The sequence below is a fragment of the Heloderma suspectum genome, chromosome Z (assembly GCF_057233095.1).
Source record: "Heloderma suspectum isolate Gila_16-S chromosome Z, 16-S_ref, whole genome shotgun sequence".
NCBI classification, from domain to species: domain Eukaryota; kingdom Metazoa; phylum Chordata; class Lepidosauria; order Squamata; family Helodermatidae; genus Heloderma; species Heloderma suspectum.
In genome coordinates, this window is record NC_139476.1 from 3,265,969 (window position 1) to 3,291,824 (window position 25,856).

Below are 25,856 nucleotides of genomic sequence, written 5' to 3' on the forward strand. Positions count from 1 at the left end.
TAGTTTTAAAAGGGGGTTAGACAAATTGTGGAGGATCAGGCCATCCGTAGCTAGCAGTCATAATTGCTATATGCCGCCTCCAGTGTCAGAGGCGGCACGCTTCTCAGTCCCAGTTGCTTTTCTGTTTCTCATTTCCTGTTTCTCGGTTTCCCATTGGGGCATCTGGTTGGCCACTGTGGGACCAGAACACTGGACTAAAGAGGCCTTCGGTCTGAGCCAGCAGGGCCGTTCTTATGAAAATACCGTTTCATCGCAGCAGCAATAACAACAGAATAGCATAATCAGGAACACTACAAAATATCAGGTCAAAATCTCAAAGCAGCAATCATGATGAGTCAATTTAGACCTTTTCACTGGGGAGTGGGAGTTGATTTCTCCCCTCCTTAATGGTCTCCGCTGACACTCGTAATTGCTGACCTAAATCCAAATCAACCTGAATTGAATTGATTGCCTATCACAACTCCCTTCTTTCTGTCTCTTTCTTGGCTAATGTCACCACGTGAGATGACAGGTGTAAATACTGCTATTGTTGTTCTATTTATTGTTGTCCACCTCCCTATATTTGTATATATCCTGTCTCTTCTGTCTGTCTGTCTGTCTGTCTATTTATTTATTTTAAAACATTTCTTGGCCGCCTTTCAGGGCAGAAGCCCTCCCAAGGCAGCTTACAGCAATATCTGGGAAGATCTATGAAAATGGCTGTTTGATCTCTCTGTCAGGTGTACGCTGCCAGTCCATTCTCCGACCCGATCCAGACAGAAAGCTCAGATCCACAGCCAAAGATTGAAGGAGAGGAGGGGCTGATCTGGGTTATTGGGCCGGTCTTAGCCGTGGTGTTCATTATCTGCATTGTCATCGCTATCCTTCTGTACAAAAAGTAAGAGTGCGTCTCTGAGTATCTGTAGCTCCAATCTGTGTGTGTGTTTCCCCACACTGCCTGGTGCGGTGGGAGGCTTCCCTTCCCTTCCTCTGAGGGGCTCCAGGAGCTGCCCCAAACAGGGACAAGATGTTGGGAGGCTTGCTTTAGAATGACCCGGTGCACGGAATATTCCTCGTGCTCAGAATTTATGCCTTGGTTCATAGGTTTGCCAGGGTGGCACAGCCCACTGGAACAGCACGCTCAACCCCTTCCTCTACATCAGGAGTAGGCAACCTGGGACCCTGCAGGTGTTTTGAATCACATTTCCCATAATCCCTCACCATTGGCCATGCTAGCTGGGGTGGATGGGAGTTGTAGTCCTAAACATCCGGATGGTGTGAAGTTGCCTATCTCTGACATACGTCATGCAGATACCATCTAAGGGCCGTTCCTACTTTTAAAAATTGCTTAAGGATGCAATCCTATGTATGTTTAGATGGGGGGGGGGGGAGTCCTAAAACTCCCAGTATGCTCCAGCCAGTTGTAGGACTTTTTTCTGTCCAAACATTGTGCCCCAAGTTGATGACTTTTATTTTTAAGGAAATAGAATCATAGAATAGCAGGGTTGGAAGGGGCCTACAAGGCCATCGAGTCCAACCCCCTGCCCAACGCAGGAATAACAACCGTGCAGGACCCTAATTTGGCACCCATGCTTCCAACCTGGATCAGGATCTTGTGGTGGGTTCCCACCAAAAATTCCCCACCCCCTAGTTGCTGTCGTCCCCTCCTCCCAAAGGTGCTACACACAGCACCTTCAGGGGCCAATAGCAGCGGGGGGGTGGGTGATTTTTTTCCCCCTATGCGAAATTACGAGCACTTCGCAGACCAGGACCCCATGTGGCTGCTTTTCCTTCTAAATAAAAGTGGCCAGCTTCAGCAAACATGTAATATGTTTCACAAGATTCTCCCCCTTCCAAGAAGAAGCTTGCAGGAAGATAGTCCTGGTTCAAGTGCCATAGAAATATAGCGGCTTGCCTGATATCACATCTAGCATATTAATGTGTCTGTCGGCAGACATACGCAGGTAGAAAAGGCACTTCCCTGCCTCCACCTCACGGTTTTTTTAAATGGAAATTCCGGGAAACAAACTTTGGACCTTCTACATATAAAGCAGGTGTTCTACCATTGAGCTGTGGTCACTCCCGTAAGACCTGAGGGCTCTTTGTTGGGGAATTGGTCTCTGGCACGATAGAAGGCAATACTCTCTCAGGTCTCCAGAGATTCTTCTAGTAGGAGTTGCCCGGGGATTGAACCTGGGATCTTCTGCGTGCAAAGCAAATGCCCTGACACTTAGTTATGTCCCTTCCCCTAAAAATAAAGGAAGGTTCCGGCCCTCATGGTTCTGAATAAAGAGCTGGTTTAAATTGGAACATAGGAAGGTGCCTTATCTATCTAGCTCAGTAATGTCTACCTTGACAGGTAGAGGCTCTCCAGGGTTTCATATGGGGTCTTTCCAACCCTACCTGGAGATGTCGGGGATTGAACCTGGGACCTTATGCGAACAAAGCATGTGCTGGACCACCAGCCTATGACCCTTCCCCGTGGAGATGTGAACTCCTGTGTGCAGCAGGGCTTCCTAAAGGCTCTCAGCTTCAGGCTTTTCCTATGTATACCTAGGGATGTCAGAGAAATTTGCTTGGGGGGTGGAGTTTGATGTGTTTCTTAGGCTCAGCCTCCCTGGGCTTCGTTTCAGTTCCCACTGCAACACCTGACTTGATCTGTAGTGAGTTCGGTCAGTTTGTGGATTTTCTGGGAATGTTGCACATTTGTTTAAGCTTCTGCAATTTGCACAAATATCTGAGCAATTTGTGCAAAGTATGGTTGCTTTTGCACAAATTACTGCTGAATTTGCACAGATGTGGCTCTAATTTGCGCAAGTCACTCAGAAATTTGTGCAAATTGCAGAACCTTCTTAAAAGGTTCTTAGAGAGCCAGTATGGTGTAGTGGCAAGAGTGTTGGACTGGGAGCCGGGAGATCCGGGTTCTAGTCCCCACTCGGCCATGGAAGCCAAGTGGGTGACTTTGGGCCAGTCACACACTCTCAGCCCAACCTACCTCACAGGGTTGTTGTTGTGAGGATAAAATGGAGAGGAGGAGGATAATGTAAGCCGCCTTGGGTTCCTTGCAAGAGGAATAAAGGCGGGATATAAATGCAATAGTAAATAATAAATAAATAAAAGGTGCAAAGGGGTTCCCACAGTTTGGGGAACAGCCCGCAACTCAGCTTGCAGACATCCACACCGCAGAACTCAGTTGAGCCACACACACAAAATGGATTTCCCAGCAAGGGACATCCCTAGGTATAACACACTGGCTCTTCCAAAGTATCCTAGCCTGCACTAGGTGTTATCTGCATGGTAGAAGGGAAGGATGAACTCAGGCCTCGGAAATGTATGAACCAGGGTTCTTAGATCACCACGTATGGAAAGTGTGTACAGGTCAGATGATGGAGGCCCCTGGGTGAGGGGTTGGTCATGGGTATTGTGGGTCACTGAGAGTAGGTCCCCACATCTGCCACTCCCTTTCTAACCCTCACATTTGTCTTTTCTTTTCTTCCACTTTAAAAAAACAAAAAACAAAAACTGCTTCCCTGGACAGCAAGCCAGACAGGTAAGAGTTTAAATGGGGCACTTGGTATCTGTTCTGGCACTGGTGGCAATCAGGAGCACCCTTGGAAACCAAAATACAATAAGCAGAACAAACACAGCACCTTAAGATGTGTTTGAACTGCTAAAATGTCGCTGGTCATAACATGCCAACCAACTTTAACACTTGAGTAGAAAAAGAAAGATATTGCAAGATTTCCAAGAATGGGGGAAGGGCCAGGCCCCCTGACAACACTCTGTGGCATCTTCCAATGGTCATGCCAGATGGGGATAATGGGAGTTGTTGTCCAGTACATCTGGAGGGCACTGAGTTGGAGAAGGCTGGCCCAGAGAGAGTGGCAGGATGGAATGTTTCTCCCCATCTTGTGCTTAGACTCATCCCATGTCAGGTTATTTGCAGTTAGTTGTTTTTTAATGTTGTGTTTTTGTTTCAAATTCACTAGTGTGTTTGTGTGTGAGAGAGAGATTTACCTTGTTGATTTTTTTTTTTGCAGGATTTATATCCCACCTTTCCACCCTACCAGAGTGCTTAAGGCTGCGGGGGGGGGGGGGGGGTGTTAAAGTGTAATCTTCTCCTTTTTTGAGAAAATACATCTAATGGAAGGTACCCGCAGCATCTCTGCATGCTCTACAGCACTTTTGTTTGCCCCCTTCCAGTCTGTGAAGATGGAGTGAGCAACTCTGTTGTGGTGCTGTACGGGGTGTAATTGGAACTGTCCAATCGCTCCAGATTGCAGAGACGCAGTGAAATTACCTGCACTCAGAGGAGTCTCTGTATTAATTTCTTCTGAGAGCAAGTAATTCTGAGTTGTACACCCTTAGAAGTAAACCCTTTTGGTTTATAAGAGTGAAGTGTTATTTTTTTAAAAAAAATATTTTTATTACACAAAAATGAGGACAACAGAGATCAAGTCCTAGGAGGAAAGGTAGAAGGAACTGGAATATTTAGCCTGGAGAAGAGACGATGAAGAGCAATAGCCTGGTTTGCACATAATGACAACCCAGAGTATGGGTTGAATCATGGGTTGCCATTGAGTCGTGGGTTATTGAATCATGGGTTGTCGTTACATGTGAACCCTGCACTATGGTTTAACTATAGGTTGCTAACCAGAAACAACCCAGGAAGCAAACCCATGGCTTGTTGTTGGGTTGTGAACTCTGGGTTGTTCATGGCTAGCAACCCATAATTAAACCACAGTGCAGGATTTGTACATAACAACTCATGATTCAACAACAACCCACAATTCAATGATAGCCATACTTAACCCATAGTCTGGGTTGTCATTATATGTGAACTCATTCAATATGATAGCCATCTTCAGATATTTGTCCAATAGAAGATGGAGCAAATAGGTTTTCTGTTGCTCTAGGGGGTAGGACCCAAAGCAGTGAGTTCAAATTACAAGAAAGGGAAATTTGACTAAACATTGGAAAGAACGTCCTGATGGTACAAGAAACTCAACAGTGGAACAAACTTCCTGGGATGGTGGTGGACTCTCCTTTGATACAGGTTTTTAAACAGAGGCTGGACAACCCTCAATCAGGAATGCTGTAGAACACATATCCTGCATTGGCAGTGGGTTGGACTAGATGACCTTTTAGTTACCTTCCAACTCTGTGATTCTGTGCTTCTATAAAATACTGCAGATACCCATTTTTGAAGAAAAACATAATTTCCAAGCAGTAAAAATATTAATTCCTAGGAGATGACATTTACAATAGACATCCCAATGCTAGCCAAAAGGTTCCCACCCTTTAATTAACCTGTCAGAGTTAATCCTTCCTTTCCTGCATATATGCCAAGCTCATCAAATTGTCTACTTGAGCTGCACTCCAAACCTCTCTAGATCTGTTCTAATATTGAAAAGTGCCTTTAGTTTTCCAATATTTGGCAATCACAACTTTGCTAAGTGAAGTGTGCTTCCAATTTTAATCTTTCATCCCTCAGCTATCAGAAGTCTGGGGATTTCGATGGCTTTAAAATAAAGAACAGGACAGCACAAATTCGTTTGAATAAAGTTTACCCAAATTTTGCAAAATCCAGCATGGCTTGCTGCAGGTTTCACTGAGACATAGAAGTTATTATTTGAGCACAGTGTAGGCCAGGGGTGGGAAAACTTCTTTCAGCCTGAGGGCCAAATTCAGTTTTGGAGAACCTCTCAAGTGGTGCACAGGGCTGAAAGCAAAGGGGGTAGGAGCATTTTTAAAAAAATAAACAACCCAATGAATTGTAGTTTAAGGGCACAATCCTATGCATGTTTAGACAGAAAAATGGCCTACAACTCCCAGCATGCCCCAGCCAGCATGCTGGGAGTTGTAGGACTTTTTTCTGTCTAAACATGCATAGGATTGTGCCCTAAACCTCTTACTCCTAGTAACTGAGCCTTAGGAGAAGTATTTCAACCTTTTAGATGGGGTAAAAACTGCACAAAAGCCAGGAAATCACCCAACAATTGGTGGTTGGGAGAAAGGGGGCATGGCGAGTGAAAGGGGGTGTGGCCATCTAAGAAATGCTGGAGGGCGGATTTGGCCCCAGGCCGGAGATTCCCCACCCCTGGTGTAGGCAAAGCACTGCGCATAAGGTAGCATCTATTACCCAAGCAAACTGCCTTTATCGTTGGTTTGTGTTTTTTTGTTTTGTTTTCCCTGTCTCTTACTCCTTCCTCTCATCAGCAAACGGAAAGACTCTGAGCCACGGATCAAGTGCATGTTGAACAATGCTGAGATCACCCCTCATCACCCCAAAGATCCTGTGGAGATGAGGCGCATCAACTTCCAGACTCCAGGTAACGGGCTGCATGCCGTCCTCCACCCCGCTCCACCGGCCGCCCCACGCCACTAGGCAGTCTTGAAGACAGGTCGATCATCCTTAGTGGGGGTCATTGTGTGGGGGCAGTGGGGCAACAGCCTTTATGGCTGCCACCCCCAAGCTGCAGCTGTGGTAGGAGGCCGTGCCCAGAACATACGAAGCGAACGCAGCAGCGGCAGAGTTTTCCAAGGGCTTCTAAAAATGGATGGCCTGCACTGAGTACCGTTCGCAGGGGGTGGGCGGTGCACGTGACTTTACATGAGCACAGGAAAGTTGCAGAACGGGGGTAGTATTGGCCACAGAACTTGGCTTCCTGATCTTCTCTGCTTAATGTAAAAAAAAAAAAAAAAAAGCAAGTTCCTAGACCTGATGGTTCTGAAGAAGCGCCAGGTAATGCCTGATGAATCTCAAAGGAACTGCCAGGTAAGATTTCTGGCAGCCAAATATGGCTAGCAAAACCAGAATGAATCGTGCGGGATAGTTAAAAATGCAAAATAAATTATGTAAAATAAAGGGAGAATATGCAAATCCATTTGGTTTTTTCGTCGCGCTTGTACAGATCACAAAATTCAGCTTTACTTAGAATCTTCATCACTTGGCTGGTGGCGGGGGGCTTTACAAGAGCAATGTTTTAATTGATTAAAGAAATCAGTTAAAACATATTTTGATCAGCTTAAAAAGATGCTCTGATTAATCAGGGAGCATATTTTCAAAAAATACAGTTTCTAATTATTACTTTTTAAAATGCAGCTTGAAAATGCCATCTTGGAAGAGGCATTCCCTCCTGTGTGAGGGAAAAGGAGGGTGACTGCCTATTTTAAGTTGTTGCCTGTTGCACAAAGATTCATGCACATGCTATATTACCAGAAGACATTGGTCCTGTCATAGAAGAGGTTTTTTTCTCCTATGTGGCACAAAAGAGAGAATGCCTCTTCTAAGATGGTGGTTGCTGTCACACACACACACACACACACACACATCATGTAGCCTCAGAAGACGCTGGCACCATCTTAGAAGAGGCATTCCCACCTTTGAGAAAGTGAGGGGGGAATGCCTCTTCTAAGATGCTTGCTTTGAGACACACATGCATTGGTGCTGTCTCAGAAGAGGCATGTGTAAGAGCAGAGGGGAAATACCTCTTCAAAGACATTGCCCGTTACAACACAGGCTGCCTCCATCTTGGAAGAGGTACTCTCTCTTTTGTGTAAAAGAGCGAGGGATTGCTTCTTCTAAGACGTATGAATGCGTGCATCATCTGTGTACAAAGGAAGTATGCTTTCTTGCTTGCTTTCTTTAGAACCTTTGGTGGTAGAATCCCCCCCACCCCGCAAATTTAAGTAGATCGAAGCGATTATTGCATCGGTTAAAACTCATTTGTTTTTTTAATTGGCGAAGGTTTCTGTAATTGGATTCCAGCCCCAGTGCAGGGCATAGAAAGACCCTAAGTGGATTAAGTCTGTGCTATACCATGTGGACCAGGCCTGTCCCAATGCCAAACTCCCCCACCCGCCTTTCCTTAACTGCTTCTCAGTGTAGCACATACCACCCCACCCCCCAAAAGGGTCTACAAGCGACTGCCTCTCTCCCAACACCATTCCTACTGCTGTTCTGTGTGCAGTGACACACATATGAAAACCCTGCCATCATTTCTCTGCAAAAGTGCTGCGGAAATGTCCTGTCTCTACCCCCTGCCCAGTGGCATGCCCCTCTCTGCAGGGAGAGGCACTCAGCAACCAACTGTATGTAGTTCTGTTGTTTTGTTCGTGCCTTCTGCCAATACAAAACCCAGTATTTGGCATCTAACGTCTCCTGTCTTTCTCTGTTTTCTTTTTTTCTTTGTCCCCCCCCCCCCGCTTTAATGAAAACTTCTAGATTAGAGATTTAGGCTTAGGCAGGAGGGCTTTCTGTATATGTTGCAATTCTGCAGGGGCACCCCCAAAAATAAGTTGTTGGATGCAGAATCTCAGCGTTACTTTTCTATTATAAAGGGAAGGTTCTAGTCCTCATGATCACTGACGAAAATTTGAAAGCATGTTAGCAACACATGGAAACATCTCGGAAGCCAAGAGGTGTGTCTGAATAAGATTTCTAGTATTGGGCGCGTGGGGGGTTAGTCCCCTACTTAATTCCTCCCCCTTCCTTATGTCTAGTAGAACCTGCATAAGGGATGCCAAAAGGGTGGAGGAAGCACGATAAATTATGCAGAATAAGATAAATAATGCAGTTGTCCTTAATTTGCATGGTTTATACAGCAGAGTTCAACTTTCTTCGTAGGCAAGATTTTCATTATTTTTGTTGTTGTTTAGCGCTGAGGCCCAGGGATGAGGGAATCGGCGAGGCTGGAGCTTGTCGAAGTTCTCTGAGTTCTACTTCGAAGCCTGGTCCATATCATTCGCCCAAGTTCTTCCTATATATATCTCCTCTGGGGGGAGTTGTAGAACTTATAAGTTCTTCCTATAGTCTCTACTTTTTACTTGTCACTGTCACCTAAAACCACTGTGCAACAGGCTTAAGGTTATGCACGTGTCCATGATACGTTTACTAAAACAATTTGGTTTTAAATTTTGTTTCTTTGTTTTTATAAGGTGCCATCTGTGTGCACTTTACAGAGCACAACAAGACAGGGTCTCTGCCCCAGGCAGCCTACAGTACAGAATTCCACACAGTGCAAAACAACAGAACAAGAGGGAGGGATGTGGAGGCAGGAATAAGGAGGAATATATGCTGTTGTTTTGATACTAGAGGACAGGTCTCTGCCTGGAGGAGTTTACAATCTAACATTTGACACAGAGTAAAACAACAGAGGAAGACAAGGGAAGTGGAGGCAGGAGTAGGCAAGTGTGGTTATTTCAAGCTGGTGCCCTCCAAATATTTTGGACTACAACTCTCATCAGCCAGCATGGGACAATGGTCAGGGTTGATGCGTGTAGCAGCCTAAACTGAGTGAAGAGCACCAGGCTGGAAAACACTGGAATATTATTCATTTATTTACAGCATTTTTTACCCCGCTCTTCAGCCAAAAAGGCTACCAGAGAGGCTTACAAAGATTTATAATGAGATGGGCTCTGCCACATAGGCTTACAGTCTGAAGGACACAACACAAAAGGAAAAGGGATTGGGGGGGAGGTGGAAAAAACAGAAAACCCAGGCACCAGATCTTAGTTTCAAAGTTCTTATTGGTGTTCTTTCCGGCAGGGAAAGGCGAAAACAAGCTCCCTGCAGCTGTTCCTTCTCTGGCCTTCTCTCCCCCTTGCCATGATTTCCTCTTGGGAGGTGGGCATCGGAACTAGCGGGTGGTGTGGGGTGTGCTTGTGCCCGGGTCTCTACAGAAAAGGGGGGTCTTGAATATGGATCTGCAGTTAGAAATCATGAGGGGTCCTAGGGGGTAGTTTCAGGCATACGAAGCAACAAGGGAGTTTCACAGTGCAATCCTAAACATATCTACTTAGAAGTAAGTCCCATTGAGTTCAATGGGTCATACTGCCAGGTAAGTGGGTATAGGACTGCAACCGTAAAGTCTGGTTCTAGAATGGAGAGGACCTCCAGTCTTGATTTGTACGTATGTTTAAAATAATATATGTTCTCTGCTGGTTTAACTTTTGTTTTTTGTTTTTTGTTTTGGTAACAAGGTGGACAACTTTTACACTGACCTTTTATTTGTTTGCAGTTACTTTGTGTGACTAGGGATAAATCTTTTTTCTGATCGATAGATAGATTTATATTTATTTTTATATATTCATTTACATGCAGACACACACACACATTTGTCTGTCTGTACATATCATTTTTATTTTTATTTTAAAAATAGAAGAATAGTAGGTGATATTTTCTGTCTCAACATGTAAGCAAAGCAAAGACAAAGGGGAATTTAATCTACCACTCAAAAGTTGTTGGGTAGAAACTGGCTAGTACTTGAATGCAAAAATTTACACATAATGAAACTTCTGCTGTTCTGGGATGGGGAAAATGTGCCTTCCAACTTTGCTTTCTCAATGTAACTTTACTTCAACAGAAAGGGTGGTCCGGGGGGGGGGGGGACACATAATCATATTTGTTATAAAGAACTTACCCTACTGTTTGAGGAGGAGGAGGGAGAATAAGACCCTGGGTTAAAAACAAAAGATAACCCAGCTCTCTTATATCTTGGCCTCATTTCTTGCCTCCCCCACCGCCAGTTTCCCATGCACGCACAAGGAACTTGAAACAATAGCCCCACCAAAGGTGGGAAAAGAAGAAGAGAACACACCCCACCACCAAAAAAACAACCCTTTCATTTCCTCTTAAACTTTGTGTTGCTTTTTTTGTTTGTTTTTTCTTGGTTGAGTAGCATTTTTTTTTATAAAAGTGTATATTTTTTTGTTTTTTGTTTTTTTGTTTTTTGTTTTACTGTTTTCTGCAGATTCTGGCCTCAGCAGCCCTCTCAGTGACCCTGAGTTTGACCTTGAAAGTTAGTTCCTGTGTGTTTTCGTTCCTGTCCGTTTCATTGGTTGTGCTTCCTCCCCTGCCACCCCCCCAAAAAATTTGGTTTCCATTCTGTCGTGCTTCCTCCTCTCAGTCTCTCTCTCTCTGTCTCTCCCTCTCTGCATCTTTGCGGCTTTTGCCACCTCGTTCCTGGTCTTGCGCCCTTCGTTTTGTCTAAATCGTGCTTCCAGTTTTACAGTCCTTGAATCAAAAGGCCTTTTGCAAAATGACCCCCCCCCAAAAAAAAAACCCAAAACCAAGTTTGCAGCTGAATCTGTATATATGTTTATATATGTATATTATAATAGTGCACTTTTATACCTGGCTAAAATAATCATAGTTGAAGGCAAAAGGAGAAGGGACAGCAGAGGATGAGATGGCTAGATAGCATCACGGTTGCAATAAATATGGACTTGAGCACGCTCCGGGAGAGAGCGCAGGACAGGAAGGCCTGGCATGCTATGGGCCATGGGGTCACGAAGAGTCAGACACGACTGAACGACTGAACAACAACAAAAATAATCATAATGTTTCACATTTAAATAGGGGTTCGGAGAAGTTAGGCCCAAGCTCTAGAAGCTGGTAAATCAACCATTCACCTTGCCTCCCCCCCCTTCAGTGCCAGTTCCAGGTTGGGGGGGGGGCTCAGTGGAGCCCTCTCCCTGTGTGCACCCACCTCCTCGTCACTCTTGACACTACCCTTTTGCTAATTTTTCTCTCTGTGCGCAATCCACGTGGCCCTGCAGAGGGAGAGGATGAGACGTGCTGAAGTTTTATCTCCTTCTCCTTATTCCTCTCTTTGCTTGGGTCTTAATCCGTAACAATCTCCATCGCTGGGAGGACGTGACGGCCCAAACAAGATAGGAGGAGGCAGGCCCACGACCACCCAAGCTGGCTTCATGCCGGAATAAGGGTCAGGACCTGGGGCAAGAGCAGCAGCTCTGAGTCAGAGTGTGAGGGGTTCAAGAACTTGGGCAGCAAGCCTGTAGCTGCGACTAAGAGTCTTTCTACACGAAGCATTTATTGTGTGCTTGTGATTTCTCACTCACGGTAATTTGCAGATGCTTTACATTACATTGTCATCCTCCAGGGCTTCTCCCGTTCTTTGCAACCATTTTAGTGGTGTGTGTGTTGGGGGGGGGGGGGTTGATCAGGGAAAGTCTGGTATATCCAAGAATGGCAGAATGAAACCCTAGTGTAGTTGCGCAATTCCTCTATACCCACAGCACCACCTAGAGGTTATATAACGTACCATATAGAAAGGCAGCATCAGATTTTCTTTTCACCACCAGACACATCCACAGCTGAGTGTCCTTTCGGCTTTGGCCCAGCCGCTTCACTCTTTCTGGCGCTACTTGGAAATTCCCTCTGCTCTTCCCCAGTAGTATATTGGACACCTTCCAACCTGAGGGGCTCATCTTCCAGCATCGTATCTTTTAGCCTTGTGACACGTTCCATGGGGTTTTCTTGGCAGGAATACTGGAGTGGGTTGCCATTTCCTTCTCCAGTGGAAAGAAAATCCGATGCTGTAAAGAACAATATTGTTTAGGAACCTGGAATGTAAGATCAATGAATCAAGGTAAGCTGGAGGTGGTCAAACATGAGATGGCAAGATTGAACATCGACATCTTGGGAATCAGCGAACTAAAATGGACAGGCATGGGCGAATTTAATTCAGGTGACCATCATATCTACTACTGTGGGCAAGAATCCCTTAGAAGAAATGGAGTAGCACTCAGAGTCAACAAAAGGGTGGGGAAAGAAGTACTGGGGTACAATCTCAAAAAGGCCAGAATGATCTCAGTACGAATCCAAGGCAAACCATTCAACATCACAGTAATTCAAGTCTATGTCCCAACCACTGAGGCCGAAGAGGCTAAGGTTGATCTGTTCTATGAAGACCTACAACACCTTCTAGAACTGACACCAAAAAAAGATGTCCTCTTCATCATAGGGGATTGGAATGCTAAAGTAGGAAGTCCAGAAATCACTGGGATAACAGGCAGGCATGGCCTTGGTGTACAGAATGAAGCAGGACAAAGGCTAATAGAGTTTTGCCAAGAGAACATGCTGATCATAGCAAACACTCTTTTCCAACAGCACAAGAGGTGACTGTACACATGGACATCACCAGACGGTCAGTATCGAAATCAGATTGATTATGTCCTTTGCAGCCAAAGATGGAGAAGCTCTATACAGTCAGTCAAAACAAGACCTGGAGCTGACTGTGGCTCAGATCATGAGCTGCTTGTTGCAAATTTCGGCTTAAATTGGAGAACGTAGGGAAAACCACTAAACCATTCAGGTATGACCTAAATCATATCCCCTATGAATATACAGTGGAGGTGATGAATAGATTTCAGGGATTAGACCTGATAGACAGAGTGCCTGAGGAACTATGGACGGAGGTCCGTAACATTGTTCAGGAGGCAGCAACTCAATCCATCCCAAAGAAAAAGAAATGCAAGAAAGCCAAGTGGCTGTCTGATGAGGCTTTACAAGTAGCTGAGGAAAGAAGGGAAGCGAAAAGCGAGGGAGAAAGGGGAAGATATACCCAACTGAATGCAGAGTTCCAGAGAATAACAAGGAGAGACAAGAAGGCCTTGTGAACAATGAATGAAGAATGAACAATGCAAAGACTTGGAGGAAAACAACAGAATGGGAAAGACAAGATCTCTTCAAGAAAACAGAGATCTCAAGGTAACGTTTTGTGCAAAGACGGGCATGATAAAGGACAAAGAAGGCAGGGACCTAACAGAAGCAGATGAGATGAAGAAGAGGTGGAAAGAATACACAGAAGAACTATGCAGGAAAGGTCTTAATGTCCCTGATAGCCATGAGAGTGCGGTCACTGAACTTGAGCCGGACATCCTCGAGAGTGAAGTCAAGTGGGCCTTAGGAAGCATTACTAACAACAAAGCTAGCGGAGATGACAGTATTCCAGCTGAGCTATTTAAAATCCTAAAAGATGATGCTGTTAAAGTGCTGCGCTCAATATGCCAACAAATTTGGACAGTGGCCACAAGACTGAAAAAGGTCAGTTTACATTCCAGTTCCAAAGAAGGGCAATGCCAAAGACTGCTCAAACTACCGTACAATTGTGCTCATTTCACATGCCAGCAAGGTGATGCTCAAAATCCTACAAGCTAGGCTTCAACAGTATGCGAACCAAGAACTACCAGAAGTACAAGCTGGCTTTCGAAGAGGCAGAGGAACTAGAGATCAAATCACCAACTTTCACCGGACTATGGAGAAAGCAAGAGAATTCCAGAGAAACGTCTATTTCTGCTTCATTGACTACGCTAAAGCCTTTGATTGTGTGGGTCACAACAAACTCTGGCAAATTCTTAAAGTGATGGGAGTACCAGACCACCTTACCTGTCTCCTGAGAAACCTGTACAAGGGTCAAGTAAGAACCAGACATGGAACAACCAATTGGTTCAAAATTGGGAAAGGAGTACGACAAGGCTGCATATTGTCGCCTTGCTTATTTAACTTATATGCAAAGTACATCATGAGAAACGCCAGGTTGGATGAATCACAGGTCGGAATTAAGATTGCCGGGAGAATTATCAACAACCTCCGATATGCAGACGATACCACCCTAATGGCAGAAAGCGAAGAGAATCTCAAGAGCCTCTTGTTGAGGGTGAAAGAGGAGAGTGCAAAAGCTGGTTTGAAACTCAACATTAAAACAACGAAGATCATGGCATCTGGCCCCATCACTTCCTGGCATATGGAAGGGGAAGAAATGGAAGCAGTGTCAGATTTTACTTTCTTTGGCTCCAAGATCACCGCAGACTGTGACTGTAGCCATGAAATTAAGATGCTTGCTCCTTGGGAGGAAAGCTATGGCACACGTAGACAGCACAGTAAGAAGCAGAGACATCACCTTGCTGACAAAGGTCTGCATAATCAAAGCTATGGTTTTCCCAGTAGCAACGTATGGCTGTGAGAGCGGGACTATAAGGAAGGCTGAGTGCCGAAGAATCGATGCTTTCGAACTGTGGTGCTGGAGAAGACTCTTATGAGTCCCCTGGACTGCAAGGAGGTCAAATCAGTCAATCCTAAAGGAAATCAACCCTGACTGCTCATTGGAAGGACAGAGACTGAAGCGGAAGCTCAAATATTTTGGCCACCTAATGCGAAGGGAAAACTCTCTGGAAAAGACCCTGATGCTGGGAAAGACGGAAGGCAAAAGGAGAAGGGGACGGCAGAGGATGAGATGGCTAGATAGCATCACTGATGCAATGAATATGGACTTGAGCACACTCCGGGAGAGAGCGCAGGACAGGAAGGCCTGGCGTGCTATGGTCCATGGGGTCACGAAGAGTCGGACACAACTGAACGACTGAGCAACAATAGAAAGGCAGAGACAGAAAAACTCCAGGGGGAAAAAAAACATGTTAAAAGATTCGGATCTTTATCCCACAAAGAATGTGGAAACTGAAGCCTTGATAAAGTGGCGGGTTAAAAGCTTAATGCAGAAAAGCCCCAAGGAGGAGCCATTTGCCCCAACAGCAGCCCATATAGTTTGGCCTGGAGAATCAAGAAGTGCCACCTTCCGAGCACTGCAACATGCCAATTCAAGGGCTGGTGACCTTCCGTGCCGTTGTAGGCTCCTTCTAGGGCAGCCCTCCAGAAGTTTTGGATGGCAACTCCCACCGGCCCCAGGCAGCAAAGCCAATGGTTGGGGATAATGATAGTTGTCGTTCCGAACGTTTGGAGGGCACCAAGTTGGGACAGGCTGTTCTAGGCAGAGGGCGTTTGGGGCTCAGGGACAGTCAACAGAATCTCTGCAGGGCTTTTGTGGTCTTCGGAGGAGCCTTTAGTCTGTACCTCCAAGTCTGCAGGCAAAGGGACACCTTCGGGGGCTCAGTGCGAAATCTAGCACCCGCAGGTCTAGTCGAGATGGGCCAGGGATTAGACCCGTCTCTTCGGAGCTTGCATCCAAAAGTTCAGGATCCTGGGCCGTGACAGCTTGCTCACTTATTTATTTATTTAAAATAGTTCTTGGCCGCCTTTCAGGTCAGAAGCCCTCCCAACGCGGCTTACAGCAATAAAATACATAAACAATATGTTAAAATATTAAAAGTGATAAAAACAATAAAACCAGCAACAGTGTTAACGGCAGTAACGGCGACAACAGCAGTCATATTGAGAGAAGGCCGAGGTAAAATAATATGTTTTCAAGGCCTTCTTAAAAGTCTGCAATGACGGCGCTTGGCGGACCTCCGATGGCAGCTTGTTCCAAAGGCGTGGGGCCGCTGCAGAGAAGGCCCTCTCTTGGAGGGCCTTCCTGGATCGAGAGCAGGGGCACAGCTTAGCAGCAGCAAGGAAAAGCAGTGAGACGAGGAGCTTTAAAGGATTGGCAGTGCTCTCCCCCCACCCCCCGATAAGGTGTGGACCTTGGCAGGCTCTCAATGACACCCACCCTGTCCACTACCCCTGTCCACCCCACGTATGCAACCCTGCTGCTGTTTTCGCTTTGCATGGAACAGCCAGAAGTGTCCGAGGCAGTGCGGGGGCAATTCTCAATTCTCTTCCGGGTTAAGGGGGTGCTCCGAGGCTGCCTTCCCCAAGGGCCTTCCGCTCCATCACCACCACCGCCCGGAGCTGGCACAGAGACTGCTCAAAATGCTTGAGATCTGTTTCTGTTAGTTGCAGTGAAACCCAGTTATGGACTGTTCAGCTTCGATTTGCAAGTCAGGGGTGTTGCATGGTTGAAAGCCCCCTCCCCCCCCCCGCGCGGGTGGGGAGCATGGAAACCAGGTTGTTGTAATCCGGTTGTGCATTATTTTATAGAAAGGTGGTGTGTGCGCGTGTGTGTGTAATGCTGTATGTAAGAAAACTAGCCTATTAGGGAGAAGGGAGAGGTAGAATTGATGGCTGTTGTTCCGTTTGAACTCGCTTGGCACGTTTTGCAGTTAATTGTTTCCAAGTGTGACATTGTAACTTGAAATGTACGCCGTATTTATCGGGAACTGTTTTGGACATGATCCACCATGGGAGAGTGGCGTAGAAATCAATGCAACTAACTGAACCAGCTAAACTAGAATACTTCTCTCTCGTGTGCTAGGTTTGTTTTTTTTTTTAATTTCTCCTTTGTGTACAAGGAGGGTTCAATGTTGATATCCCCCACCCTGCTATCTGAAATGGTACAGTCAAGGAACAGTGGTGCTACCTTTATCAGCCACAGTCCTTACACCAATGCTGTAAGGTAGGACAATATTGTTATATCCTCATGTTGTAGATGTGAGGAGGGGAAAGGCAAAGTGTGTCCCCACTGAGGCCGCCTCAAACCCATGTTTGCTGAAGTAATGTGAAGTGGGGGGGTTGCATTTGTAGGAGATAAGCTGGACGGGGTGAATGCTTAACCCACCCTTCCTACTGGGCTCTTTTCTCCCCAGCTGTGGACCAACATTAGGAATAGGATTGGGGGGGGGGAGTTGAGGTGGAAGCATATGCACCCCTTCCCACCTACTGATTCTCCTTTGAAAATGCTCCCCCCCGCCGCCCCCTGCATCACTGTGGCAGAGCAGCCCTATGTTGAAGCACTCACCTGGTCGCCAGAGGCAGATAGAAATTCCGCACAGACAAGTGAGTGAGTGGGCTGGTGGAGGATGGACAGGAGCGCTTCACCCCTTCTCTCTGCACGCAGCATGCAGAAATACAGCCGGCAACTAGCAGAGGAGTGGAGCACTCAGTCCCTCCTTTGTTGGCAAACAGCAGGCTCCTAAAAATGTCTCCAGGCGAGTAACGTTTCCCCTCCCTTTCTGCTGTGGCACAGTTTCTGTGAAATCTTAGAAGTATGTTCCACTGTGGTCAAACGTATCGCAGATAAGTTTGCATGAGACTGCATCCTAGGAGAAGAATCCTGTAGATGTCTACTCAGACGTAAGCACCATTGAGTTCAACGGGGCTTACTCCTAGATAACTGGGCAAAGGATTGCGGCCAAAGGGTATGACGTTAATTGTGGTCGCCCTTCCACTGGGGACAAAGCTGCAATCTCTTTTGTTTCTGGGGAAGGAGCTGCTTTGGTGCCTCAGGCTGGTTGCTTCTGAGCATATGCAAAGTTGTTGTTTTTTTTGCTGTGAGCATAAGAAAAGGGGTTTTAAAAAAGAATTAACAGTGCAATCCTATGGATGTTTACTTGGAAGTAAGTCCCACTGGTCCAACACAGCTTACTGTCCCTCATAAAGACTACCCGAAAGGTTTTTAATCTTACAGTTCTGTATTTTAGCTGTATTTTTATTGTTAGCTGCCTTGAGCACTATTTTGTTGGGAAGGCAGGATATAAATTTAGTAAATAAATAAATAAAATAAACAGTAAATGTGCTTAGCTTCGCAACCTAAAAGTGACTAAAAGAAGGCTATTTTCTGAGCACCCGTAGAGTGACTGTTCTGAAGGAAAGGCAGTGTTAAAAATTAAAAGACAAGGGTGCGTTGGGCACACCTAAGGAGATAGCAGTGCTTAAAATGATCTTTGCGAAAGCAGGTAAATCCTGAAAATTATAACTGCACAATCATTTTCTGGCTTCGGAGTCCCCCGTTCCTCTTCTGGCAATTGGCCCAGAAGATGAAATCCTGGCCAGGCCATTAAAAATCCAGCTGGCTGGCAACCCCTAATTGAAATTTATTCATACGATTATGATATCATATCTAAAGGGCAGATATTAACTAGGTGCTGTGGATAAGAACACGGGCCCTGCCGCGGGCTTACGGAGCTTACTAGATGCACAAGGTATTCAGGAGAAGAGTTGAGTCCAATCTAATGCTGAGATGGTAAAACGTTCCAAGGACAATGCAGAAAGATCACAGTCTTGGGGACAGAGGATATAATCGATAGTGCAGTCATGGCAGGACTCTGACGCCAAGGCCCCACTCAACAGGATGAGCTGGAGGGGCTCTCTAATCTCAGCAGGGCTGGCTTTCCCCATGTTGAAAGAAGTGAAGGAATTTCCATTTAAAGAGGAGAGGCAGGGCAGGAGAGGAGGCTACGCCCATGAAGACTAGTGTCTGAAATGACCTAACTGCACTCGCTTCCTGGATGACGGAGGGTCAACATACCACAGGAGTCCAGGGGTGTGGAAAGAGAGGAGTCTAGAGGGATGCATGGGAGCAGGTAAACCAGAGAGCTTGCCAGCCGACAGAAGAGGCTTAAATACAAAGGGAGAATGCCAAGAGGCACAGTAGGGAAGAAAAGTGGTGAACAACATAGATTAGGCGACAAGTTCAATGGACAAGGGAGGACAACCAAGCAAGAGAGAGATGATTCCATCATTCCAGGGGGAAATGTGGTACGGTCCTCCCTGGATCCCTACTGCTACCTTGGGTCTCTCGGAGATAGGAGCTCTGAGCTGCCAATGACACCCACCCCTCAGGTCTAACCCCACTGCAAAGTTTGGGGAAAATTCAGCCCTCTCCCAGGCCCAGGATGTATTTAGCATCCTGGTTTTCAAAAAAAGAAATTAAGACAGAGCTGTTCCTGCTGGGCTGCAGTTGCTCCATTGGCAAAGGAGGCCCCCCCAGCCCACACAACAGATGTTTGGGTGATTTTGTCCATGGAATGAACTGGCACATAGCAGAGTGCTGGGGTAGGGCGGCAGAGAGGGTGAGGGCTTGAGTTCTTTGCAATAACAAGATTAAGGAGATTTCAGGGGATTTGAAATGCTAGATGAGTACTCTCTCCCATAAGATCTCTCTCTTTCAAAGCCAGAAAATATGGCCTCGGTCAACAACTAAATTTCTCAGAAAGCTGCTCTGACTTTGGAGAGGAGTGGAGGAGGAAAGGGGGGGGGTCCGCCTCTCTCCCTGCACCACAATGGAGGAAGTAGCATGCAAACTATATCGCCATTGTGGATTCCCACAATCATAAGGACTCTTTGGGGGTGGGGGGACTGCCACAGAAGCGGGAATTGCAGGAATTGGTTCCTCCTTCCTCCAAGGAGAGCCTGAGGTTGTCGAGATGTAGGGAATGTGATAGTGCATGAAAGAACCATCACCTAGATGGGTCTTTCCGAACCATCTGAGAGGGGGAGACACTCCCCCCCCCCAGTTTTAAACTGAAGACACACTTCACTCTTACGCCTGGGAAGAGGGTGACTTTTAAAGCACGTCAGAATCAGCATCCTGAGAAGACCCTGTTGCTATTTCTATATGAGTCACTGATCCAGGCGTGCTTCCCCATGAGAAAGAGGGGATCCCAGGTCAGTGGTAGACCCCCTGCGTTGCATTCAGAAAGTCCTGGGTTCAATCCCTAGCGTCTCCAGGTAGGGCTGTGAAGGCCCCTCATCTGAAACCCTGGAGAGCTGCTGCCAATCTGTGCCCACAGTGCTGAACTAGGTGGACCGCTGGTCTAACTGCTTCCAGTGTCCCCTGCGCCTATCAACCTCCTCTGAGAGGCAAATTTAATTCTGCTGCACCTTGAGTTATGGTGTTAGCCAAAGATGGGGTGGGACTACCATCCCTAGGAAGCAGATTGCCCCACAGCATTTTCTGAGGACAACATCCTCCTCACACCTGAAGACAACAGACTAGCTTTTGCAGTGCATGGTCCACCTCTTTCTCCTCTATTACCTTGCTGCTGCCTGAGGTGACTGCCTCATTCTGCCTAATGGTAGGGCTGGCCCTGCCCAGAGTAGTGAATCATACAGGGAAGCAGCGGGCACCCTTCTTTCTGGGTAGAGCTGCTACCAGTTTCAAGGGCCTTTCCTTATTGAACTTACCCATTCTCCACGGGACATGAGCAGTTCTTTCCCTTCACATGTTTTTTCCTTAGTAATTACTGACCTCTTATAAGAGTCCTCTTAAACCCTGACTCACAGCAGCATCCAGCATCTTAAATATTTCATCCCTTCGTTGTCATTACAATGCAGTTGTGCTGCCATCCTACACCCACTTTTCAGGGAGGAAGGCCCATTGAATACAGTTGGACTTACTTCCGAGCAAGCCCGCATAGGCCTGCGCTGTTGGTTTCATTGGCTGCTAAGGCTACAATCCTGTCGATACTTGGCTGGGAGTAAGCCCACTTGAACTCAACAGAACTCACTGAATGGGCACATAGAGGGTAGAACTATAAATGCCCCAATGCTGGATTCCTTGGCTTTGTTTAATTTCTGCAGGGGTAAAGAAGAGGAAGGAATGGGGCAGAGGTTTCTGGATCTGGAAGGAGACTGTACTTCTTCAGAGCATTTTTTTTTTTTTTTAAGACAGAAGCCCTAGATCTCTTCGGAAACAAATTGAAGTGGAGAAAATGCACACGCCAAAGCGGCTTTTAAGCTCTGTGGTGTAGGTTGCTAGCCGTAGGTTTTCAGCTGTCATTCTTCTGTGTGCTCTCTGGCACTCGTACAGGCTTGCTGCCCAAACTCGAAATGGGGGCTTGAAGTCCCACTATCTCGGCTTCTACCTCTCCAAGGCAGTGTCTTCCCTTGCTGAGTTTGGTGGCAAGGAAACCAACCCAGAACATCCTATTTTGCAAAAGCACACTGTAAAACTGGTGAACGCAGCTTTGGCTGTCTCTATTCAAGATTCCAGGTTATTTTAACTACTGCGCTGCTTGCTGATGCCTTTAATCACGCAACACCCAATAGGGCTCGAAATTCTCCATGGCTCCCTGTCATCTTCACACCTCTCCTTTTACCATTTCCAAGGCACTGTGGTGGTTTCTCAGAAGGCAGACTGGGGAGAAACGCACTCCCTGGGACCCTCAGCACGTTTCCCAGGGCTTCTGACACCCTTGCCACTGGATCTTGCCAGGCAGAGCTGCTGTGGTACTGTTGGAGTGCAGACACACACACCCCCAAAACACCCTCTAACCCTAACCCCAATATGTGTGTTTTCCCATCTAGATATCTATGAGAGCAACTTCCGTGGGCCAAGTCACCTACGCAGTGCAAATTTAAACCAGTTTAACAGTCATGTCCAATTGTCATGTCTTGCTGAGGGTGGCACCTAGCTCTTTTACATCCCCACAGTCCCCGCAGGTGGGGAGTGAGATTGGAAAGGAAGCCACAAGAGCATAACTGTACAGCTTCAGACTACAGGTGGCGGGGGGGGGGGCTGGGGTATTTTTGAGTGCTTCCCTGCATTGAGCAAGACTCCCTGTATTCAGTAAACTAGCATGGTAGGAGGAAAGGGATGGAATCTTTGATTTGCCAGCTTTCTACATGCAAGCAGCTACCTTTCTACCTAGGGGGGAAGTTCAAAACTACAAAATGCAGCATCCTGTACAGTCCTACTGAAATCAGTGGGGTGTACTGCTGATTAAGCGGACATAAAATTGGGCTGTAACTGATTTATATTGCAGAGTTTTGTGGGCAATAACCTACTTCTTTGGATGTATAGCCATACAATTGTGCCACAATAAATCAGCTTAACTTTGTAACGTGGGCATTTTCCCCCAGCGAAGCTCACTTCCAGTGTGCACGTTCCTGCTATAAGCTCAAGCACGATGTGGAAACTTATTTTATTTATATTTTTAATACTATTTCATTCCCCTTTTGCTATTTCTGTCTTCCCTTAATCTCACCTTGGAGCTCCAGACATCAATCTTGTGTACCACTTCCAACGTTGCTCCTTAATAATATTGAAATTCAATTTGCTGAAGTTGACTTTAAACTCCCCCCACCCCGCCTCGTTTCTGCACACACCACTCAAGTTGTAAATTTGACTGAAAGAGCAGAAACGTTCTTTGGAGCTAAAGGCCAAGTGGCTGCCAGAATTGGAAAGGGCAAGATGATTTGGAGCAGTGGTTAATTTTGAAAAGGAAGAACGAGTTCTGGGGCTCACTGCTGTGTGATGGTCACTGCCGCCTTTTGGCCAGGGTGGCCTACCCAGCAACCTCAGATGTGTGCCGTACGGAAAAGGGCACTCTGTTCTAGCTCTGCGCTCTGGGATCCCTTCAGCAAGTTTTAGATCATCACGTGGAACATTTCAGAAGCAGAACACATTCCAAAAGGAAACTAGGCTCTTTCCCCAGTTGTGTATATGGGAGACCATTTCAAAACCACTGCCAAAAGAGCCACAGCAGAATTCTAGATCCGGTCATTGCTTCATGGGGTAGACCCCCTTCTCTTTTTCCTTTTCTGTTTCTCTTTGTGCTGCGAGGGGATCAGCACCGAAATACCGGAGAGTTTTCCTCCTCCTGAAGTGCAAGTAACCAAGAGTGGATCTACAGTTAGAAAATACATTTGATCAAAGAGAGAAGCTGGATGCCATCCTGTATTACTTTGAGGAGGAGATGGTGGGCATTTCTAGACTTTTGGAACAGTGTTCTACAGCCAACCTACATGGGCTTTTTTGAAGCGGAAAAAGTTACACCTTCAGGGTCTTTCTGTTCCATCTCTCTCCTCTGTGTGAAAAGAGCTCTCCAGCTCCCCTCCTAATACCATAAGATTGCAAATTACCACATCCTGACACACCACTTCCTTGATGTTGTCAGTAATGTGGCAAGTTGTGATCATTAGCAGATGGGGTAATACTGGGCCTTTCTCAAGACCAATTTACCCCTGAATGTTGAGGGGGAAAGGGGAACCCCTGATGACACAGAAATGGTTATGTGAATGAAGTACCTGGAAGGAGAATTGATATTAAGAGTTCTTGGGAATACTGGGTTGTGAACCTCCCCAGCCAGCAAGGCAGGCCTGTTCTGAAAATCAAAATGAATATCTCACCTCCACCTAATCACCAGGAAGCACGCTCTACCAGGATGTTCTTCTGTGTAAACTTCACCAAACAGGGCTTGCGCAGGGATGCTTCTTGATGGATTGTACCCCATAACTCAGACCAGTCTCCTGCTCTGCCACCCTCCGTGGAGACCCAAATCTGCCACCTGAGGTGGCTGGTTCACCTTGCCTCATGGTAGGGCCGGCCCCTTCTCTTAGCAGCCCTTGTGGCAACTTTTGAAAAGCCGCTGCAGTTCACCTGCATTTCCCCGCCCCCAACACATCACACTCTTCTCATTCCATGAGCCAACTCAGCCATACCCCTCCCTCTTCTATATCTGTGTGCGCGAGCAGTGTGTTTATTTTATTTTTATTTGGGGGTGTTTTATTATAATTATTATTTTTGCACCAACACATTTTGTTCACTTGTCAGCGCCGTGATGTGTCGCCACCATATTTTACTTTTGGGAGTTTGCTTGCTTTTTTCTGTCCTCCCCCCCCCCCAACCCCACCTCGTAATTTCACCATTTGAAATTGCTACCAAGTATCTACTGTCAGAATCTTATCTCTCTCTCTCTCTCTCTCTCTCTTTCTTTGTTAGTTTGTCTTTTACGTTTTCCTTTCTCCCCACACCCCCTGAGATGGAACACACATTTTCAATTAATGTCAAGAATGGGGCCATCATGGGGCAGAACTCTTCCATTTTCCCTTTGAGTTCCAAAGACAAAATTTCGAGCCCTCAAGTTTCTCTTTCCACTATCTCCCACCCTTTCTAACCCTCCTTTCATTGCAGTTCTGTTTTTGTTTGGATTTGAATGATACAATATGTGTTGTTTACTACAGACTGATGGCTTTAACTGAAGGAGAACTTTTCCCTCCCTGCATTTCCCTTTTCTTCGCCCCCTAGGCATGCTCAACCACCCGCCGATCCCCATTTCAGAACTGGCGGACCACACGGACCACCTCAAAGCCAACGACAATCTCAAACTCTCTCAGGAATATGAGGTACAAGGAGCCAAAAGGCTACAGTAGGTTGGGGGACGTCATGGGGGGAATCAGACTAGCGGGGTTGGGTTGGTGGAGTGAAAATCTCTCTTTCTGATAAGCCTCCTCAGCAGGGGCATTGCTAGGCACGCAGAAGGTTCAGGGTCCAGGCCCATAAGACACAAATCTGCATAAAATGTGCCTTTGTTGGTTTATATCTATATATGCATATGTAGAAATAATTACTAGGATTAATTTAAATTTCACAGGAGGCAAAGCCAGCCAATTCATTTCTCACCCAAATCATCTCAAATAAAATAAATACTTCTCAATTTAATGTGCACCCTGCCTCAGATCATCCCAAAGCAATGGGGAAAGTGTCCCCGCCCCCCCCCAAGCGTAATTGCATGCAGGGAAATATTGGGGGAGAGCATGTGAGGAGGGGAGAGTTAACCCTTCCTTCCTCAGCTCCAATCCCCTTGAAAATCACCCTCGGCATGGCAATTAAACTGAGAAAAAGAAAACTTCCACTGGCATGAGTGGATATGCGAGGCCCTAGGGAATTTATCCAGGGCCCTGAGAAAAAAAATCAGGGCCCAGGTCTCACAACGCCCCTGCCTCTTAGAGTCAGTTCAGCATCTCTCAAGCTTAACCTTGGCTTAGGGAGGGTTGACTCCTAACAGAGGTCAAAGCTTTCTCTATACCCTGCTGCCCAGCTCAATAAAACTATCTTCTAGCCAACAGTACAGCTAGAGCCAACCAGGGCTGACGCTGGTCACCACAGGATCCTTTCGTATTCTTTTTTAAAACATTTTATTGAGAGAGGGCTGCCAACCTTCCTCTCTGGGACAGCCTTTCAAGTCCTTGAGGAGCGCTATCTTCAGTCTTCTCTTCTCAAGGCTAAACATGCCCAGTTCTTTCAGTCTCTCTTCATAGGGCTTTGTTTCCAGTCCCCTGATCATCTTCGCTGCCCTCCTCTGAACCCTCTCCGGCTTGTCTGCATCCTTCTTAAAGTGCGGTGCCCAGAACTGGACACAGTACTCCAGATGAGGCCTAACCAGTGCTGAGTAGAGGGGAACCAGTACTTCCCGGGATTTGGAAGCTAAGCTTCTATTAATGCAGCCCAAAAGAGCATTTGCCTTTTTTGCAGGGCATGTACATGATTACAGGTTCTCATTTTATTCTTTCAACTTAAAAAAAATTACCCTTTCCTACAACAAAACTGTGCATATTCCCAAGTAAATGTGTTTAGCATCAAGGCAGTGGAAGCAAACTCCCATTTTATTCCTCCACAGTCATGCTGATGCTAGGATTTCGGTGTGTTTAAGATGCGAAACTACATGTGCTCAGAGTATCTCTCTTTCTCTCTCTGTTTTGCTCTAACATATCAGGAACAGAGAAGTTGTGGTAA

At 46.3% G+C, this 25,856-nt stretch overlaps 1 protein-coding gene across 2 annotated transcripts in view; it reads left to right on the forward strand.

The window, feature by feature from the left end:
- The window catches only part of PTPRS (protein tyrosine phosphatase receptor type S), a 276,893-nt gene that overhangs the window by 205,973 nt on the left and 45,064 nt on the right, over positions 1-25,856 (forward strand). The window contains exons 19-23 of one of the 2 annotated variants that reach the window (XM_084826131.1): positions 720-877; positions 3,518-3,529; positions 6,199-6,311; positions 10,734-10,781; positions 24,369-24,466. In XM_084826131.1, coding sequence (XP_084682257.1) covers positions 720-877; positions 3,518-3,529; positions 6,199-6,311; positions 10,734-10,781; positions 24,369-24,466 — 429 coding nt within the window. Of the gene's footprint in view, positions 1-719; positions 884-3,517; positions 3,530-6,198; positions 6,312-10,733; positions 10,782-24,368; positions 24,467-25,856 lie in introns of those variants that run through there. The other variant, XM_084826130.1, reaches the window with a different exon arrangement.